Source organism: Anomaloglossus baeobatrachus, chromosome 3, assembly GCF_048569485.1.
Source record: "Anomaloglossus baeobatrachus isolate aAnoBae1 chromosome 3, aAnoBae1.hap1, whole genome shotgun sequence".
In the NCBI taxonomy this organism is placed as follows: Eukaryota; Metazoa; Chordata; class Amphibia; order Anura; family Aromobatidae; genus Anomaloglossus; species Anomaloglossus baeobatrachus.
Window position 1 is genome coordinate 41,978,051 of NC_134355.1, and position 22,219 is coordinate 42,000,269.

At 44.4% G+C, this 22,219-nt stretch overlaps 1 protein-coding gene across 1 annotated transcript in view; it reads right to left on the minus strand.

The window, feature by feature from the left end:
- Window positions 1–22,219, minus strand: part of RPS6KC1 (ribosomal protein S6 kinase C1) — a 204,936-nt gene that overhangs the window by 37,307 nt on the left and 145,410 nt on the right. The window contains exons 10-12 of the mRNA XM_075339143.1: window positions 21,517–21,564; window positions 19,318–19,450; window positions 1–228 (exon numbers count right to left, since the gene is read on the minus strand). The exon at window positions 1–228 is cut by the window's left edge and continues 1,236 nt beyond it. Coding sequence (XP_075195258.1) covers window positions 1–228; window positions 19,318–19,450; window positions 21,517–21,564 — 409 coding nt within the window. The remainder of the gene's footprint in view (window positions 229–19,317; window positions 19,451–21,516; window positions 21,565–22,219) is intronic.

Consider the following 22,219-nt stretch of genomic DNA (forward strand, 5'->3'; position numbering starts at 1 on the left):
GAGTGCTGCTATCATCCTGAGAACTTAGTGTAAGGCTATTTTGTAGGGGTTGGACTGAAAGCCTGTTTCCGCCACTGCTCGTCCTAGACTCCACGCTATTTCTTGGACACGGAGCTAGGTTTTTGAGAAGCTCTTCATTGGACTGAGAACTTTTAGCCAGTGGGACGTCGAAGCTTCCTTCTGTGCTCCTGCTTAAAAACTTACTTAAGTAGGACCATAATTTCCCACCTGCAATCAAAACAAAACACTGAAATTAAACGTGATTACTCATATGCAAATAGCAGAGATTGCACATATGCCTTATTGCTAGCACAGTAATGAAAACGATCATTACACGCATACACTTAGTACCTCATTTACCAGTGTGGTGGCTTCATTTTCGGAATGTGTTATCCTGAGATTACATTTTTTAAATTATACTGTTTGTATATATGAGGCATGAAAACCAAAACAACACTTGAATATATAACATTAAGATAAAAAACAACACAAAACAACAACAATGGATGATAATACGACGCGTTAACTGACCCACACTGCAGGTAACAAGCCAAGAAAAGAAGAGGCCTCATAGATCTGTGCCGGAGAACTGTAAAAAGTCTCCGGCACACAGTAGATAATCTATCTTATATGTACAGGGGGTCTTCAGACATCACCTATCTGGTCTCCATTAGAGAACACAGGATCGTTGGGCCAAGCTGAGCATTCCTGTAAGTTGGGAAAGATGGCTGGGGTCAATCAACAGCTATTTAAGCTGTATGACCAACTTAAAGGGAATGGGTCAGCAGGTTTTTGCTGTATAATTTGATATAAAGCAAGAGACCCCGATTCCATCGATATGTCACTTATTAAGCTGTGTGCTATAGTTTAAATACATAACTGGAGGTATTACACGGTCCGACGGTGCGCTAAAGATGAAGGATGAGGAACTCTCGCTTAAAAAGCTTGAGAAGTTTATTTTCATGCCACAACGCGTTTCGATAGGTACTATCAGGTGGAAAGTTTAAATACAATCAGTGATTTATCAGCAGGAGATTATCAGTGCTGGACTAAGTCTCACGTGCACGACAAACAGGCTAATCTGTGTAAGCCCGCCCCCACTGCTGTGACAGCTTGCTGACAATGTACAGTGTACACATGAGGTTGACAATCAGTGATGTGGGTGGGGTTATACACAGCTCAGCATTCTAAGCTTTGCTACATTAGGGATTTTATCAAAACTGCACCAAGCAGTCCAGTAAGTGATACATCGCTGGAATCGGGTTCTCTGCCCCAATATTATGCTGCCCTCAGTTTATATAGCAAAAACCTGCTGACAGATTGCCTTTAAGGTGCTCCATTGTTTTACCCACATTAAAGGAGACCTTATGATTGAAGACCAACCCTCTGGATGGTTGATTGGTGGGATTGATTGAGTGATTGATTGAGTGATTGATTGGTGGGATTTTTTTTATAATGGCTCATTAAATGAAGTTCCGGTGCCTGGTACCGCAGCTGGCTGCATTCACTTGAGTACGACCAAGCTGCAGGTAAACTAACCTAAGCGGGTGAGTGCCTTCAGTAACATTGTGGCCTATTCATTATACTGATCAGTGAAGGCGCTTGAGGTGAGACCCCCACAGATCAAGCATTAATGAGTTATCCTTAGCATAGGCTACAAAGGTTGAAATCTTGGAGAACCCCCTTTAATGGTCATATGGTGGGGTCCATGATCTTACATTCTCATTGATCAAGACTCTTGGAAGTGCCAAGTCCCATTAGCTTTACCTTACACGTCAAGCAAAGTTTATTATGTTTTATTAGGTCTGAAATATAACACAAAAAGAGAAAATAGGTTGCGATGTTTCACTCTTCATTTTCCTCTTCACGGGCCCCAAGTAATATCTACTATTTGCTGTTCAGTTGATCTTAGACCCCCATTGATTAGGACTTTTGGAAGTGCCAAATCCCATTAGCTTTAACTTACATGTCAACCTAGTTCAAAGTTTATCATGTTTTATTAGATCTGTAATATTACATCAGAAGAGAAAATAGGTTGTGGTGTTTCACTCCTCATTTTCCTCCTCAGGGGCCCCAACTAATATCTATGGATTACTGTTCAGTTGAGCATAAACCCCTAATGATCAAGACTCTTGGAAGTGCCAAGTTCCATGAGCTTTAAGTTACATGTCAAGCTAGTTCAAGCAAAGTTTATCATGTTTTATTAGATCTGTAATATTACATCAGAAGGGGTGTTTCACGACTCAGTTTCCTCCTCAGGGGCCCCAACTCATATCTAATGATTACTGTTCCATTGAGCTTAGACCCCCTAATGATCAAAACTCTTGTAAGTTGAAGTTAATGGGACTTGGGACTTAAATGTCAAGCTAGTTCAAGCAAAGTTTCATGTCTAATTAGGTCTGCAATATTACATCAGAAAAGAAAATAATTTATGGTGTTTCACTCCTCATTTTCTAATTTCTACAGATTACTGTTCCGTTGAGCTTAGACACCATAGATCAAGACTCTTAGAAGCATCAAATCCCATTAGATTTAACTTCCATGTCAAGCTAGTTCAAGCAAAGTTTATCATGTTTTATTAGGTCTGTAATATTATATCAGAAGAGAAAATAGGTTGTGCTGTTTCACCCCTCATTTTCTTCCTCTGGAGCCCCAAGTAATATCTACTGATTACTCTTCCGCTGAGCTTAGACCCCTAATGATCAAGACTTTTGGAAGTGCTAAGTCCCATTAGCTTTATCTTACATATCAAGCTAGCTCAAGCAAAGTTGACCATGTTTTATTAGGTCTGCATTATTACATCAAAAGAGAAAATAGGTTGTGGTGTTTCACTCTTTATTTCCTCCTCAGGGGCCCCAACTAATATTTACTGATTACTGTTGCATTGAGCTTAGACCCCTAATGACCAAGATTCATGTAAGTTGAAGCTAATGGGACTTGGCACTTCCAACTTCCAGGAGTCTTGATCATTAGCGGTCTTAGCTGAATGGAACAGAAATTAGTAGTTATTAGTTGGGTCCCTGAGGAGGAAAAAGAAGAGTGAAACACCACAACCTATTTTCTCTTTTGATGTAATATTACAGCTCTAATGAAACATGAACTAGGTTGACATGCAAGTTAAAGCTAATGGAACTTGGCACCTCCATGATAAGCTAGTTCAAGCAAAGTTTCATGTTTTATTAGGTCTGTAATATTACAATAGAAGAGAAAATAGGTTGAGATGTTTTACTCCTCTTTTTCCTCCTCAGGGGCCCCACTAATTCCTACGGATTACTGTTCCGTTGAGCTTAGACCCAATTGATCAAGACTCTTGGAAGCACCAAATCCCATTAGCTTTAACTTCCATGTCAAGCTAGTTCAAGCAAAGTTTATCATGTTTTATTAGGTCTGTAATATTACATCAAAAGAGAAAATAGGTTGTGGTGTTTCACCCCTCATTTTCTTCCTCTGGAGTCCCAACTAATATCTACTTATTACTGTTCTGCTGAAAAGAGACCCCTAATGATCAAGACTCTTAGAAGTGCAAAGTCCCATTAGCTTCATCTTACATGTCAAATTAGATCAAGCAAAGTTGACCATGTTTTATTAGGTCTGTAATATTACATCAAAAGAGAAAATAGGTTGTTATGTTTCACTCTTCATTTTCTTCCTCAGGGGCTCCAACTTATATCTATTGATTACTGTTCAGTTGAAAACTGCAAACATTACATATACACACCTATTGATACTAACCAACTTACTGACACATTCTCAGTTAACTCATTAAGCAGCAATACGTTACAGAGAATGGAAAAAGTAAAAGTTGCAAAAGTTTTTATGAAAACCAGATGGACATTCGTCAACTTGACGTAGTGGCTATCAAAGCAACCTTGTCGGGGGGTCCTTTCATCCTTAAACCTATTACAAAGTTGTATACAAAGTTTTGGGGGTATTTTGGACATCTAAGATTAAAAAAAAAGGAAAAATAAAATAAAATAAAGGATAAAAAAAAAAAATAAGGATTGAGCATGTACTTTACTCATCAATTAACATCTAAACTACGTAGAGTTTCTGGCGAAGAATAACATTAAAGGGGAAAAAAAAAAAAGAAAGAAAGTCATCAATGGACTGGAACATATAACAGTATCTTTAAACTGGCGTTATTTGCCTGTGCCCATAATCACAGTTTGGCATTAATTACGCACAAAGCAGGGCGACTACTGCCAAGCCGCAATCAATTCCAAATACAACACCGGCCAATGCCAGGAATCTTATTGGTGCTATATTTGAATAGATGGATTTTGTAATAGATATAGGACAGGCGAAAAATGAGCTTCCGAACAGCAAGGGGTTTTATTTTTTTTATTTGTCCGGCAAAAAAAAACAAAAAACAAAACTTTGTTAAATCTTTTTTTTACTGTAATCCTTTCTCAAAAAAAAAAAAAAAAAAAAGCGTTAGGTTCCTGGCACAAATGAATTACAATGTCCGACAGTGCCCAGTTACGGATCCAAATTAAATCAAAGCAGGGAGGACACTTTAAGGTCATGGAGACTTTGTAATGCTGCTATAGTGCTGAAGGGCTAAATGTTTTTGTAATTGCTACAAATATATCGGAAAACGAGGCTCCGTAAAAAGAAAATGCTGCAGATTCAACGTGGGCGCGACCCCTATGGAAAGGAAGAGGAGTAGAAATTATCTACACGCGTTTTTATTTCAGAGTGTATTCACTGAATTTTATTTATTTTTTTTCTATGTGGATTTTGGAGAGGATTCTGCATTTAAAAAAATCTCTTCAAATATTCACTGAATAATGGGGTTTTTATTATGCGGATTTTGGAGAGGATTCTGTATTTAAAAAAACAAAACACTTCAAATATTGTTATGGTCGAAAATGTTGACACCCTTGAACTTCTTCCAGAAAATTAAGTATTTCTCTAAAAAATTATTTCAATAACATGTTTTGTTACATACAGTGCCTACAAGTAGTATTCAACCCCCTGCAGATTTAGCAGGTTTGATAAGATGCAAATAAGTTAGAGCCTGCAAACTTCAATCAAGAGCAGGATTTATTAACAGATGCATAAATCTTACAAACCAACAAGTTATGTTGCTCAGTTAAATTTTAATAAATTTTCAACATAAAAGTGTGGGTCAATTATTATTCAACCCCTAGGTTTAATATTTTGTGGAATAACCCTTGTTTGCAATTACAGCTAATAATCGTCTTTTATAAGACCTGATCAGGCCGGCACAGGTCTCTGGAGTTATCTTGGCCCACTCCTCCATGCAGATCTTCTCCAAGTTATCTAGGTTCTTTGGGTGTCTCATGTGGACTTTAATCTTGAGCTCCTTCCACAAGTTTTCAATTGGGTTAAGGTCAGGAGACTGACTAGGCCACTGCAACACCTTGATTTTTTCCCTCTTGAACCAGGCCTTGGTTTTCTTGGCTGTGTGCTTTGGGTCGTTGTCTTGTTGGAAGATGAAATGATGACCCATCTTAAGATCCTTGATGGAGGAGCGGAGGTTCTTGGCCAAAATCTCAAGGTAGGCCGTGCTATCCATCTTCCCATGGATGCGGACCAGATGGCCAGGCCCCTTGGCTGAGAAACAGCCCCACAGCATGATGCTGCCACCACCATGCTTGACTGTAGTGATGGTATTCTTGGGGTCGTATGCAGTGCCATCAAGTCTCCAAACGTCACGTGTGTGGTTGGCACCAACGATCTCGATCTTGGTCTCATCAGACCAGAGAACCTTGAACCAGTCTGTCTCAGTCCTCCAAGTGATCATGAGCAAACTGTAGACGAGCCTTGACATGACGCTTTGAAAGTAAAGGTACCTTACGGGCTCGTCTGGAACGGAGACCATTGCGGTGGAGTACGTTACTTATGGTATTGACTGAAACCAATGTCCCCACTGCCATGAGATCTTCCCGGAGCTCCTTCCTTGTTGTCCTTGGGTTAGCCTTGACTCTTCGGACAAGCCTGGCCTCGGCACAGGTGGAAACTTTCAAAGGCTGTCCAGGCCGTGGAAGGCTAACAGTAGTTTCATAAGCCTTCCACTTCCGGATGATGCTCCCAACAGTGGAGACAGGTAGGCCCAACTCCTTGGAAAGGGTTTTGTACCCCTTGCCAGCCTTGTGACCCTCCACGATCTTGTCTCTGATGGCCTTGGAATGCTCCTTTGTCTTTCCCATGTTGACCAAGTATGAGTGCTGTTCACAAGTTTGGGGAGGGTCTTAATTAGTCAGAAAAGGCTGGAAAAAGAGATAATTAATCCAAACATGTGAAGCTCATTGTTCTTTGTGCCTGAAATACTTCTTAATACTTTAGGGGAACCAAACAGAATTCTGGTGGTTTGAGGGGTTGAATAATAAATGACCCTCTGAATAAACTTTTCACAATTTAAAAAAAAAAAAAAATAAATAAAAGAAATAACATTCTTTTTTGCTGCAGTGCATTTCACACTTCCAGGCTGATCTACAGTCCAAATGTCACAATGCCAAGTTAATTCCGAATGTGTAAACCTGCTAAATCTGCAGGGGGTTGAATACTACTTGTAGGCACTGTACATGTTAATTTGTTTGTGTGTATTGAAGTGAGAGAAAGAGCGCGAGAGAAAGAGCAAGCGCGCGAGAGAAAGAGCAAGCGCGCGAGAGAAAGAGCAAGCGCGCGAGACAAAGAGCAAGCGCGCGAGACAAAGAGCAAGCGCGCGAGACAAAGAGCAAGCGCGCGAGACAAAAGAGCAAGCGCGCGAGACAAAAGAGCAAGCGCGCGAGACAAAAGAGCAAGCGCGCGAGACAAAAGAGCAAGCGCGCGAGACAAAGAGCAAGAGCGCGAGACAAAGAGCAAGAGCGCGAGACAAAGAGCAAGAGCGCGAGACAAAGAGCAAGAGCGCGAGACAAAGAGCAAGAGCGCGAGACAAAGAGCAAGAGCGCGAGACAAAGAGCAAGAGCGCGAGACAAAGAGCAAGAGCGCGAGACAAAGAGCAAGAGCGCGAGACAAAGAGCAAGAGCGCGAGACAAAGAGCAAGAGCGCGAGACAAAGAGCAAGAGCGCGAGACAAAGAGCAAGAGCGCGAGACAAAGAGCAAGAGCGCGAGACAAAGAGCAAGAGCGCGAGACAAAGAGCAAGAGCGCGAGACAAAGAGCAAGAGCGCGAGACAAAGAGCAAGAGCGCGAGACAAAGAGCAAGAGCGCGAGAGAAAGAGCAAGAGCGCGAGAGAAAGAGCAAGAGCGCGAGAGAAAGAGCAAGAGCGCGAGAGAAAGAGCAAGAGCGCGAGAGAAAGAGCAAGAGCGCGACAGAAAGAGCAAGAGCGCGAGGGAAAGAGCAAGAGCGCGAGGGAAAGAGCAAGAGCGCGAGGGAAAGAGCAAGAGCGCGAGGGAAAGAGCAAGAGCGCGAGGGAAAGAGCAAGAGCGCGAGGGAAAGAGCAAGAGCGCGAGAGAAAGAGCAAGAGCGCGAGAGAAAGAGCAAGAGCGCGAGGGAAAGAGCAAGAGCGCGAGGGAAAGAGCAAGAGCGCGAGGGAAAGAGCAAGCGCGCGAGACAAAAGAGCAAGCGCGCGAGACAAAAGAGCAAGAGCGCGAGACAAAGAGCAAGAGCGCGAGACAAAGAGCAAGAGCGCGAGACAAAGAGCAAGAGCGCGAGACAAAGAGCAAGAGCGCGAGACAAAGAGCAAGAGCGCGAGACAAAGAGCAAGAGCGCGAGACAAAGAGCAAGAGCGCGAGACAAAGAGCAAGAGCGCGAGACAAAGAGCAAGAGCGCGAGACAAAGAGCAAGAGCGCGAGACAAAGAGCAAGAGCGCGAGACAAAGAGCAAGCGCGCGAGACAAAGAGCAAGAGCGCGAGACAAAGAGCAAGAGCGCGAGACAAAGAGCAAGAGCGCGAGACAAAGAGCAAGAGCGCGAGACAAAGAGCAAGAGCGCGAGACAAAGAGCAAGAGCGCGAGAGAAAGAGCAAGAGCGCGAGAGAAAGAGCAAGAGCGCGAGAGAAAGAGCAAGAGCGCGAGAGAAAGAGCAAGAGCGCGAGAGAAAGAGCAAGAGCGCGAGGGAAAGAGCAAGAGCGCGAGGGAAAGAGCAAGAGCGCGAGGGAAAGAGCAAGAGCGCGAGGGAAAGAGCAAGAGCGCGAGGGAAAGAGCAAGAGCGCGAGGGAAAGAGCAAGAGCGCGAGAGAAAGAGCAAGAGCGCGAGAGAAAGAGCAAGAGCGCGAGAGAAAGAGCAAGAGCGCGAGGGAAAGAGCAAGAGCGCGAGGGAAAGAGCAAGAGCGCGAGGGAAAGAGCAAGAGCGCGAGGGAAAGAGAAAGAGCGCGAAAGAGCAAGAGCACGAGAGAAAGAGCAAGAGAGCGAGAGAAAGAGCAAGAGAGCGAGAGAAAGAGCAAGAGCGCGAGAGAAAGAGCAAGAGCGCGAGAGAGAGCAAGAGCGCGAGAGAAAGAGCAAGAGCGCGAGAGAATGAGCAAGAGCGCGAGAGAAAGAGCAAGAGCAAGAGCGCGAGACAAAGAGCAAGAGCGCGAGACAAAGAGCAAGAGCGCGAGACAAAGAGCAAGAGCGCGAGACAAAGAGCAAGAGCGCGAGACAAAGAGCAAGAGCGCGAGACAAAGAGCAAGAGCGCGAGACAAAGAGCAAGAGCGCGAGACAAAGAGCAAGAGCGCGAGACAAAGAGCAAGAGCGCGAGACAAAGAGCAAGAGCGCGAGACAAAGAGCAAGAGCGCGAGACAAAGAGCAAGAGCGCGAGACAAAGAGCAAGAGCGCGAGACAAAGAGCAAGAGCGCGAGACAAAGAGCAAGAGCGCGAGACAAAGAGCAAGAGCGCGAGACAAAGAGCAAGAGCGCGAGACAAAGAGCAAGAGCGCGAGACAAAGAGCAAGAGCGCGAGACAAAGAGCAAGAGCGCGAGACAAAGAGCAAGAGCGCGAGAGAAAGAGCAAGAGCGCGAGAGAAAGAGCAAGAGCGCGAGAGAAAGAGCAAGAGCGCGAGAGAAAGAGCAAGAGCGCGAGAGAAAGAGCAAGAGCGCGAGGGAAAGAGCAAGAGCGCGAGGGAAAGAGCAAGAGCGCGAGGGAAAGAGCAAGAGCGCGAGGGAAAGAGCAAGAGCGCGAGGGAAAGAGCAAGAGCGCGAGGGAAAGAGCAAGAGCGCGAGGGAAAGAGCAAGAGCGCGAGGGAAAGAGCAAGAGCGCGAGAGAAAGAGCAAGAGCGCGAGAGAAAGAGCAAGAGCGCGAGGGAAAGAGCAAGAGCGCGAGAGAGAGCAAGAGCGCGAGGGAAAGAGCAAGAGCGCGAGGGAAAGAGAAAGAGCGCGAAAGAGCAAGAGCACGAGAGAAAGAGCAAGAGAGCGAGAGAAAGAGCAAGAGCGCGAGAGAGAGCAAGAGCGCGAGAGAAAGAGCAAGAGCGCGAGAGAAAGAGCAAGAGCGCGAGAGAATGAGCAAGAGCGCGAGAGAATGAGCAAGAGCGCGAGAGAATGAGCAAGAGCGCGAGAGAATGAGCAAGAGCGCGAGAGAAAGAGCAAGAGCAAGAGCGCGAGAGAAAGAGCAAGAGCGCGAGAGAAAGAGCAAGAGCGCGAGAGAAAGAGCAAGAGCGCGAGAGAAAGAGCAAGAGCGCGAGAGAAAGAGCAAGAGCGCGAGAGAAAGAGCAAGAGCGCGAGAGAAAGAGCAAGAGCGCGAGAGAAAGAGCAAGAGCGCGAGAGAAAGAGCAAGAGCGCGAGAGAAAGAGCAAGAGCGCGAGAGAAAGAGCAAGAGCGCGAGAGAAAGAGCAAGAGCGCGAGGGAAAGAGCAAGAGCGCGAGGGAAAGAGCAAGAGCGCGAGGGAAAGAGCAAGAGCGCGAGGGAAAGAGCAAGAGCGCGAGGGAAAGAGCAAGAGCGCGAGAGAAAGAGCAAGAGCGCGAGAGAAAGAGCAAGAGCGCGAGAGAAAGAGCAAGAGCGAGAGAAAGAGCAAGAGCGCGAGAGAAAGAGCAAGAGCGCGAGAGAAAGAGCAAGAGCGCGAGAGAAAGAGCAAGAGCGCGAGAGCAAGAGCGCGAGAGCAAGAGCGCGAGAGCAAGAGCGCGAGCGAAAGAGCAAGAGCGCGAGGGAAAGAGCAAGAGCGCGAGAGAAAGAGCAAGAGCGCGAGAGAAAGAGCAAGAGCGCGAGAGAAAGAGCAAGAGCGCGAGAGAAAGAGCAAGAGCGCGAGAGAAAGAGCAAGAGCGCGAGAGAAAGAGCAAGAGCGCGAGAGAAAGAGCAAGAGCGCGAGAGAAAGAGCAAGAGCGCGAGAGAAAGAGCAAGAGCGCAAGAGAAAGAGCAAGAGCGCGAGAGAGAGCAAGAGCGCGAGAGAAAGAGCAAGAGCGCGAGAGAAAGAGCAAGAGCGCGAGAGAAAGAGCGCGAGAGCAAGAGCGCGAGAGCAAGAGAAATAGAGAAAGAGCAAGAGATCGAGAGAGCGAGCGAGAGAGAAAGATAAATAGAGAAAGCGCGAGAGTGAAAGCGCGAGAGAGAAAGCGCGAGAGAGAAAGCGCGAGAGAGAAAGCGCGAGAGAGAAAGAAAGGGAGAGAAAGGGATAGAAAGAGAAAGAAAGAAATAGATAGAAAGAGAAAAAAAAAAAAAAGGAACCATAGATATCAATCAACATCTTGATACTGTTGCTGTATTTGGTCCATGTGGCTACTGAAACGTACGGTCCCAAATCACAGTTTTATTTTCCAGAATTCCAGCATAAAACTGTTAAAATGTTACAGAACTTTTCACGCAACTCAAAAATGTGGCGACTGTTGGTGGGTTTGTTTTCTGCTAGTCACAAACAGCAGCTCCAAAGTTTCGAAAAATGGAGGCGGCTCGGTGAGGACAGCGCATGGCCAATCACTCTCAACAAATTTATCAAAACGTACACCCGTAAGATGGCATAAACTATTGTAGAAACGTATTCCTGCCAGCCCATGCTGTACATCTTTGGTGGAAGCGCACAGAAGTGCCAAATTAAAGACACATTTAATAAACTCGGCACACCCTACACGGGCGCTCCTTGGAAAATGCCAGTCTTAAATCAAATGGGGATCTATTTCTCTAACTGCTGCTAAGGCGTAATCAAGCCTGATGACCACACTAAAATTGTATGAAATTAAAAAAAGAAAAAAAAAATCAATAATCAAAAAATAAAATTGGATTAAAAAAACAAAAACAAATTGGCACAAAATCTGGGTTTAATTGGAGAATAAATAATTTAGGCGATTGGGGGAAATTGATTTGGTTTTCTGCAATTTAAACCACAAATACGGATTCAAATTCTTAAAAAAAAAATTCCCCCATATCAGTATTTCCGACATTTTATTATATTCCTGCGAGATTCAGACGATTTCAGATTAAAACAAAAGTCTGAAACTATTTTTGACACGCTCTGGACTGGACACATTTTTGGAACCATAGGGTGCCGGATCAAAGAAAAAAATATTTAAAAGTATCTGTCCCAGACAAAAGACATCTCCCAATATAGAAGGCTGCTTTTTTATACAGGCACAAATGCTGACCTGGAAATATAATCTCCATCTTTCTTTTATGAAAAAAATTTAATGGGACGATCAACGTGAGACATGAGAAGATGAAGAGATCCCCGCCTTTGTATGTATTCACTGAACTTCGGCCTCCACGACCACTGGCATCGTTGGCTCAGGTTGGGTCTTCAGTCTTCTTACAACGTGATTTTAGAACATGGAAGCACAAATTTGTCACAATTTGGCCAGAAGTGGTTGTGTACGAAGAGTGCCCAATGGGATTAATAGCCCTAACCAAATTCTGGATCTCCGCAAAGGTCAAGAAAATGCTTAGGAAGATGTTGCGAAAAGATTACTCATTGGTCAAAACGTGTAACCAGATTCAGACCACGAAAGGCTGCCGGCAGTGTTTTCTCTGGCTGGTGTCCCCGAGATCAGTGATTGTTTGGTCTTGCTGGTCTACTAGGCATTGCTCCCACCTAGCCAGAATCCTACTCCACACTGATGAGGGGCAATACCCCGAAACAGCTGTCTGTGGATGGATACCTGGCCTTGGTTTTTTCCTTGTCATATCTTTAAACTCGTCAAGAGCTGGATATTGACTAAAAGGGCCACTTAATATGGTGGTTATGGTGGTCTCTTAAAAAGAGCCACTCCTTGGCAAGGTCCTTCCCGGAGGAATATCTGGCTATTTTCCATGTCGAGACTCCTAAGAGACGCTTCACGGACCTTTTTGATTTGCAATGGGATTAATAGTCCTAACCAAGGTCTTCAACTCCGCAAAGGGCAAGAAAATGTTTTGGAAGATGTTGCGAAAAGATTGATTACTCATTGGTCAAAACGTGTAACCAGATTCAGACCACGAAAAAACAACCCCAAGACCATTATCCATCAGCTCATTCTTGACTGCTACACCCAATGGATCCTTTTATTCCGGCAGCCCTGCTTACCCTACTGGTTTGGAACTCAATGCATCGTATTGCTATCAACCACGGTTGGTTTATTTCGAGGATCATGACTTGGAAAAGTCCAAACTTCATTGTGATAGTCCCGGGTAAATGGCAGTATCCAAAGAGTTTCCACCTCATTTTAGTTTGCAACAGACTGGATTAGGTAAAGGTACAATGTTAGATCCCCCCCAAAAATAGATAGTCCAGCACTTAAACGCCCCATAAATGTTATTAAAACGAGTGATACTTTATTCAATCCATACAAAAATAACATTTGTCAAGATGTGGCTGCATGATAGCGAGAGACGGGGCCACCTCACACTGGGGGACCATAGGCTATCCCTAATCTGATGGTTAGTCCTAATGGTGGAGATGCCAGAGTTCTGTGCCTGTCTATTCTTTTGACTAGAACTAATCTGTTACCTTTCCCCCTAGGGAAGGAAGGGTAGGTGTGATGGCACTGTGGCTCAGTGGTTAGCACTGCAGCCTTGCAGTGCTGAGGTCCTGGGTTCTAGCCCCACTAAGGAGAACATCTGCAAGGTGTTTGTATGTTCTCCCCGTGTTTGCGTGGGTTTTCTCCCTCACTCCAAAAACATACTGATAGGGAATTTAGATTGCGAGCCCCAATGGGGACAGTGTTGCCAATGTATGTAAAGCGCTGTGGAATTAATAGCGCTATATAAATGAATAAATATTATTATTATTATAACAGATTAAGACAGACAGTTTAAAACCAAAACTCAGACACACTTGGAAACTCACAGAAATAAACAGTAAGAGACTAAGAAGTAAAGCAAGAGCAGAAAGGTGACAACAAGGGTTAACACCACAACCGCTCACAGCAACCACCAGTAAGTCTGGATCAAAACACCTCACCAGTAAGCTATAGCTGGCATTAATGAACTAGTCCAGCCAGCATATAGGAGGGGAGCGAACATGACTGGCTCTCAAAAAGCATGTGATCAAAGAGACTTACAAGCAGCCCATCAGACATTAACTCTTGCTAGCCTGCATAAGTCTGTGGGCCGATGCCAGAGTCCCTCTGCGCTGATCACATATATCAGAGAAGTTAGTAGAGTGCCAGAATGTGGAGTCTCCACAGATCCTGACGTCGCCATGACAGTTGGCGATGCCTACAAAAATCTCCTTGTAACAACATCCTGCCAAAAATATCCTATGCGTTTCAAACGGTCATAACGCACTGATCAGAAATTTATAGGCTAATGATAGTTTTGGCAGGGTGTCCTGTTTTTAATAATGTGGATTTTCATTTGTAATGTATGGATTAACTAGAACATCACCATTTTTTAATAACATTTTTGGCGTTCCAGTGGTGGGCTATCCATTTTTTGGGAAGGGATGTTGTTATCAGATTCCAATCCGGAGTCCTTGCACCGCCTGTGGATCCAATACGTCAGCACAATACTACGTATGAGAGGAGCTGGACACACATACACAGAGGTAGCATCATGGCTTGACTTTCAAGGTACCATACGATTTGGCCAAAATGGTCCTTGTAATGGTAAGTACAAGTGTTGGCCAGAAACGATCGGCCTCGTAATGCATCTTTAGATTGCGGCTTGGAGGCATCTAAAAACATATACCGTACATGCGATAGACATCTGTGTACTATGTGGATGTAAACATTACAGTTAGATCCAGAAATATTTGGACAGTGACACAATTTTCGCGAGTTGGGCTCTGCATGCCACCACATTGGATTTGAAATGAAACCTCTACAACAGAATTCAAGTGCAGATTGTAACGTTTAATTTGAAGGTTTGAACAAAAATATCTGATAGAAATTGTAGGAATTGTACACATTTCTTTACAAACACTCCACATTTTAGGAGGTCAAAAGTAATTGGACAAATAAACCAAACCCAAACAAAATATTTTTGTTTTCAATATTTTGTTGCGAATCCTTTAGAGGCAATCACTGCCTTAAGTCTGGAACCCATGGACATCACCAAACGCTGGGTTTCCTCCTTCTTAATGCTTTGCCAGGCCTTTACAGCCGCAGCCTTCAGGTCTTGCTTGTTTGTGGGTCTTTCCGTCTTAAGTCTGGATTTGAGCAAGTGAAATGCATGCTCAATTGGGTTAAGATCTGGTGATTGACTTGGCCATTGCAGAATGTTCCACTTATTTGCACTCATGAACTCCTGGGTAGCTTTGGCTGTATGCTTGGGGTCATTGTCCATCTGTACTATGAAGCGCCGTCCGATCAACTTTGCGGCATTTGGCTGAATCTGGGCTGAAAGTATATCCCGGTACACTTCAGAATTCATCCGGCTACTCTTGTCTGCTGTTATGTCATCAATAAACACAAGTGACCCAGTGCCATTGAAAGCCATGCATGCCCATGCCATCACGTTGCCTCCACCATGTTTTACAGAGGATGTGGTGTGCCTTGGATCATGTGCCGTTTCCTTTCTTCTCCAAACTTTTTTCTTCCCATCATTCTGGTACAGGTTGATCTTTGTCTCATCTGTCCATAGAATACTTTTCCAGAACTGAGCTGGCTTCATGAGGTGTTTTTCAGCAAATTTAACTCTGGCCTGTCTATTTTTGGAATTGATGAATGGTTTGCATCTAGATGTGAACCCTTTGTATTTACTTTCATGGAGTCTTCTCTTTACTGTTGACTTAGAGACAGATACACCTACTTCACTGAGAGTGTTCTGGACTTCAGTTGATGTTGTGAACGGGTTCTTCTTCACCAAAGAAAGTATGCGGCGATCATCCACTACTGTTGTCATCCGTGGACGCCCAGGCCTTTTTGAGTTCCCAAGCTCACCAGTCAATTCCTTTTTTCTCAGAATGTACCCGACTGTTGATTTTGCTACTCCAAGCATGTCTGCTATCTCTCTGATGGATTTTTTATTTTTTTTCAGCCTCAGGATGTTCTGCTTCACCTCAATTGAGAGTTCCTTAGACCGCATGTTGTCTGGTCACAGCAACAGCTTCCAAATGCAAAACCACACACCTGTAATCAACCCCAGACCTTTTAACTACTTCATTGATTACAGGTTAACGAGGGAGACGCCTTCAGAGTTAATTGCAGCCCTTAGAGTCCCTTGTCCAATTACTTTTGGTCCCTTGAAAAAGAGGAGGCTATGCATTACAGAGCTATGATTCCTAAACCCTTTCTCCGATTTGGATGTGAAAACTCTCATATTGCAGCTGGGAGTGTGCACTTTCAGCCCATATTATATATACAATTGTATTTCTGAACATGTTTTTGTAAACAGCTAAAATAACAAAACTTGTGTCACTGTCCAAATATTTCTGGACCTAACTGTAGGTAATGTAAGACTTTGTGGACCACCTCGGCCTCGCTCCACGTTGTCATACCAAGGAAATTTCAGCAGTGAAAGGGTGAAGTCCGCGGCAGCTCTTCTAAGTGAGTCATCATCATCCAGGTGTGACAATTACATTTCATTTGCCACCTGCTCCGCACACGTGGAGGGGAATCGCAACACAAAAAGGGACATCACAAGCACTTTTACTGCGCGTACGAGTGGATTTCTGCTTTGTGTCCATATGTGTCGCCACTGGCTGTATTGTTAGCAGTAATATTGCGGGATTAATGTTGAATGTTAAAATGTTAGGCTCAAACTCCTCTTGTTAAAAAAAAGAAGACGACGACATACTAATGAAGTCTGCTGGGAATTTGGTAGTTTCTTTTTATTCCAGCAGTGGAACTCTTAACGGGGAATGGAAGGACTTGGCAAAGACTTGTGAAAAAATAAAAATAATAGATTGTGCGGTTTGTATCTCATCATTCTTGCTGGAACTACACTTCTGGAATAAATAGAATTTCCACATACTCCGTGTTAGAGCGGTCCCTGTAACATCAGATATTAAAGGGGGTTTTCCCACTAACAAATTTCATTTTAATCAATAGATCTTGGAATAATAATAACTTCTACAATTGGAGGCGTTTCAAAAAAGTGTTCCTGTGCTGAGATAATCTTATATATGTGCCCCTGCTATGACCGCCTGCTGTGAGGTTCAGGCAGAGAATGAATGAGCCGCGTGATCAGCAGTGGCATTACTCAGTTAAGTTGCAGTCACAGCACCAGCTTCCCACGGACCTCCACCTGAGGTCAGTGTAGCTATGGTCACAGGTGGAGGATCGTGGGAACCTGCAGCTAGGACCGCAACTTATCGGAGTGACTTCACAGCTGATCACGTATCTCACTCAGTCTCTGCCTGCAGCTCACAGCGGCAGTCATGTTCTATGGCGCTTACTGTGAGTTTCAGATGTAGCAGAGCTGAAATTGTCATGGGACCTCGGGTGGATTACATCGGACCTGCAGGGGTATTTTGGGGGTTTATAAAGAGGTGAAAGAGGGTGATTTTTGTCTTTTATTTAAAATAAAGATTTTTTCGGTGTTTGTGTTTATTTACTTTCACTTACAGATTATTAATGGGGGGGGGATCTCATAGACGCCTCCCATTACTAATCTAGAACTTAATAACAGCTCACAGCTGTCACTAATAGAGATGAGCGGACCTTAGGTTCGGGTTTGGAAACCGACTTCCAAAAAAAACAAGATTTGGGTTCGAAGTTCGAGTGAGGTACAAGTGCAATCCACTTAAGCGAGCAGCGCTGTGCTTGGGTATAAGTGATGCTCAGCCATGTGCAACGTACTCACAGCAAAAAAGGGCAACCAGTCCAGTTAGCCCAGGCCAACACATCTAATGCACAAACAGGATGCAGACAAGCCTCTCAACATGATGGACACTTCACAGGTGCAAGGTAAATTGCACACTAGTGGCGCGCATAGGGCACTGTTCACACTTGTATGCGCATGGTGTCCAGCCAGCAACCTATTACCACGCCCTTACTATTAGATTAGGCGGGTTACTCGGACACTACTCACTGCAGCACGTAAGGGACAGAAATTCCACTATGCACGGCCGTATTAAGAGGCCCGACTGCACCCCGCATAGTCAAAGTGCAAAAAATACATCGGTTCAAGTTAGGGTCACATACCGAACCTTATCTAAGCTTCGACTGTACCTGACGAACCAAACCTCCAAAGGTTCGCTCATTTCTAGATATTAACCTCTCATTACCCCAATTGTCACCACACCAGAGCAATCGAGAAGAGCTGGGTAGAGTGCCAGGCTTGTTGCATCTAATGGATGTGACAATCCTGGGCAGCTGCTATTTTTAGGCTTGGGGGGCCCAATAAGCATGGGTCTCCCCAGCCTGAGAATACCAGCCCCCAACTGTCAGGCTCTATCATGACTGTGTATCAAAATTGGGGGGGACAGCACGCCAGTTTTTTTAAATTATTTATTTAAATATTAATAAAAAAAAAAAAAAAAAGTCGCACACAGTCCCTCCTATTTTGATAAACAGCCAAAATAAGTGCACGGCTGGGGGGCTGCAGCCTGTAGCCGTGGACTTTATCACTGCTGATATAATATGGGGGACCTTACGACAATTGTTTTTTTTATTTATTTTTATACCAAGATACTGACCCGCAGACAGGGTCTGTGATTGGTTGCAGTCAGACACTGTCACACAGGCTGGAGGCACGTCTGACTGCAACCAGTTACAGTCACCATCACTGCCAGAGGGTTAATTAACCCTCTTTTGATAATAGAACATTATGGAAGTCTCATGATCTTCCTTACAACGTAGGCCACAGGAGCGGATATTAGAGACATGGCATCTGGGCTACCAGTGGTCACTCTTCTGTGGCACACAGGGGCTTTCTTCAGAAATGTAAATTGCAAATATCAGTAGAAGGAGACTCAGAACTCTCCTCAATTAACCAGATCGGAGGACGGTCACACCGAGCGTCTCTCACTTTTGGAGGATGTCGTGTGTGCATTGCAAGAACAGTTTGTTTCTCAATGGCCGCAGTGCAATGCTTCCTTTCTCCTGTGATGGCGCTATAGGGAAAATTAACACTTGCTGCTGCATTAACCCTGAGAAGCTGACAGATGGGAGTCTCAGCAGTTGGAAACCTTAAGATCATCATTTTATTAATAAGGGTATGTGCACACGCTGCAGACTTGGTGAAGAAATTCACACATTCTGGCAAAAAAAAAAAAAAAAAACGCACGGAAAACCGCATGTGGTTTTGGTGCTTTTTTTTTTTTTTTTTTTTTTTTTTAAAGTCAATGGCTGGAAGGGCTAGAAAAAGCACCCCAACAATTGACATGCCGCAATTTTTGTCTGCACCAACTTTGCAAGGAAAAAAGCAAGAAATCTCAGACTTTGCAGATTTTGGTGCAGATTTCTCTAAAAAAAACGCATCAAAATCTGCATTGAAAAATATACAGTGTGCACATACCCTAAAAGGTGCCATCTAAAAAATTGTTTTTTAACGGTACTGGCTGTCTAGGATTGGAAAAACATTTTTATTTTTTTAAAATCGAGACACAGCGCCACGCCGACCCACAGGTTGCATCTGGTATTGCAGCTCAGATCCTTTTAATTGGGTTTTAACACAAGTGACTACGTGATTGTCACGAGTCCGAAGCCTAAAATCCCCCAGATCCTGATAAAAAAGGTGACAAAGAACTGGTGAAGTGATAGGTCCCCTTCAAGTCTTTACCTGGAAAGTGGCAAAAAAAAAGAAGAATGCACTCTAGTGCATTTTCGGGGTCAGGGTGGATCATAAATTGATATTAACGTCATCATTTGACGAGATGGGATAGCCCTTCGGAGTGTAACCGCAATACCCTACACAACCTGTGGACAGGCGTGGTGCTATTTTTTATACAAAAGCAGAAACTAGAAGGAGAATCCCTGTACAATTATACCGGAGCCTTTGTAATATAATGCATGCTCTTGTATCTTATGTATTCTTGGCGAGGCCTGCGCCGCTGAGTGTGATAAATGGCTGCCCACCACATGAGCGCGGGCGATCTGCGCGACCTCCGAGTCCTAGCTAAGCGCTGTATTTGCAAACGTCTTTGATACAGTGACCGACCTTCGGCGTGCTGCAGCACCAGGAATACAGACTCCTCCGAGATGATGTACTTGTGCAGACAGACCATGTTGGGTACGCAGCGGGGAATGATAGTCTTTCTGCTCCCGGACTCCTCGCTGCTTTTCCTCAGACCCTGACAGAGAACAGAAAGGTCAGTTGTACCCTGAGCTTCCTTTGGATCCTGCTGTGCTTTATGTTTATCAACCAAACTAATCTGTCCGTGCGACTGTGGGCTGTACAGAGGCAGCTCATCTGCTCCTCCGTGTCCTTCCATCCCCTGAGGCTCGGCTGATGGCATCTGGCAGGTATCCAGAGAACAGAAGATGGCACAAAGCTACCATTAAAATCAATTACACGGGTCAACGTTTTTATTAGTATCTCACTCTGAAACTAAGTCATCAGAGTGACACTTTGTGTACTCTGCTGCTGACCTCTCTTCACGGGCATTATTTTCTGCGTACACAGAGGTCGATGAGGCGACTTAAGGAGCCATCCTGCTTACAGCTTTATGCTATAGTTCGGGACGACGAGGCGACTTAAGGAGCCCTGTTGTATACGGCTTTATGCTATAGTTTGGGACGACAAGGCGACTTAAGGAGCCATGTTGTATACCGTTTTATGCTATAGTTTGGGACGACGAGGCGACTTAAGGAGCCATCCGGTATACGGCTTTATACTATAGTTTGGGACAATGAAGCGACTTAAGGAGCCATCCAGTATACGGCTTTATGCTACAGTTTGGGACAAGGAGGCGACTTAAGGAGCCATCCTGCTTACAGCTTTATGCTATAGTTTGGGACAACGAGGCGACTTAAGGAGCCATCCTGCGTACGGCTTTATGCTATAGTTTGGGACGAGGTGACTTAAGGAGCCATTCGGCATACGGCTTTATGCTATAGTTTGGAACAACAAGGCAACTTAAGGAGCCATACGGCTTTATGCTATAGGTTGGGACAACAAGGAAACTTAAGGAGCCATCCTGTGTATGGCTTTATGCTATAGTTTGGGACGACGAGGCAACTTAAGGAGGCATACGGCTTTATGCTATAGCTTGGCACAACAAGGCAACTTAAGGAGCCATCCTGTGTATAGCTTTATGCTATAGTGTGGGACAATGAGGCGACTTAAGGAGCCATCCGGCCTACGGCTTTATGCTATAGTTTGGGACAACGAGGCGACTTAGGGAGCCATCCTACGTACGGCTTTATGCTATAGTTTCCTCCCTCCCTTTATGACAGATAATATTACTGTGATTGATAACCTCCAACTATCAGGAGTCTTTAATAGTATTGGTCTTCTCACAGGTCCCAGTACAGACTGGCCACAGGTCTCCTAACCTAAAGTCAACACGCTTATACATGTGAATGACCGGCAGGCGGTCCGGACATTGCAGTCCATACTTGACGAGTGATACCAGTCTGTGACTAATTAAGACTTGGAGGTTAAAAGATGGTCTCATAAATCGGAACCGAAGCTATCCTTGCCATTATTTGCTGACCACCGTAAGTTTGGTTTCTCTAATTGCACCTGGCCATCAGCGGTTATCCTCAGAAAAAGCCATCGGAGGGGAAAAGCATGGCTAATCAAATATAATGGCCAATCTGGTAAGACATGGATTGACTTCCAAGGTGAAAATCGAAGCGCGAGTGGTTTTCTGCCAGCTCAAACAGCGATACTTTTCGGATAGGTTTATAGAAGTTTATTAAAGGGGTTGTCCACTACTTTTACAATGATGGCCTATCCTTAGGAGACGTCATCAATGTCACCCCGCACCCCACTGATCAGCTGTTCTTGGTGATGATGCCTGGAAATGTTCAGTTCTGGAGCTGCTCCATCTTTTGATAGTGACCGCGGCTGGGTACTGCACATCTGCCTCCCATTCAGATCAATAGTAGGTTGATGTGCAGTACCCGGTCGCAGCCACTACCAGAAGATGGAGTAGCTCCAGAACTGAGCATTTCCGGCTGCCACCACCGAAACCGAGAACAGCTGATCGGCAGGGGTGCGGGGTGTCAGACTATCAGACATTGATGATCTATTCTGAGGATATCTAAGGATACCCCCATCAATGTAAAAGTAGTGGACAACCCCTTTAAAGGGAACTTCTCCACAGCACATGGCCCTTTAAACCAGGGCATCTATCCTTAAGACCCATCGTAGTCGTAGGACGAAGCTCCACCGCCTTCTACAGATACTTACTTTTAAAATAAAAGTCTCCTGAGTCTGTGTATCCAAGACGAGCAAAACCTAAAACAAAAAGGAACAATAATTATTAAAAGTGCCACAAAAAAGCAAATTCCTGCTCATCTGAACGCTACAAGACCGGCGCAGGTAAATGCATCTGCCATTCAATGGCACCAAAAAGCAGCAAACCGGTAACTACAATGTATTTCTAAAAAGCATGGCCGCCATAAAATACCTCGTTCTTATTCTATTCTGGAATTTAAGGCTAAGGAGAAATCCGACTACAACAATATGGCGCAATGGGGGCTGTAACCCAGCTTTTTTAGTCCCCTGAAAGGTAGGACTGACATATTATGCTGTACCACGTCATTTCTCTGTACAACTTTGATGTCAAAGGAACAATACATCGCATTTCATAAGGTCCATTTCACTCCCTATATAATTATACCGCTAAAGCATGGGGCGAATGTGCGGCCTATTTTTCGGTTATTAGTATCTAAGGTACTCACATCATAGGGGGTTGTACCATTTTGGTGACCGTTAAATTAAAATTTTTGCCGTTTTCTAACTAAGTGATCAAGATTACTGCTTGTTGCTAGTGAATAAAACCATTCTTGTTTGCATCCAGAGGTCTAAAGGAACCTGTCAGCATGTTGTTACTAATGGAAGCAGTATTATGGCACTAAACAGATCTCATTTGTCATGAGGTGACTATTAG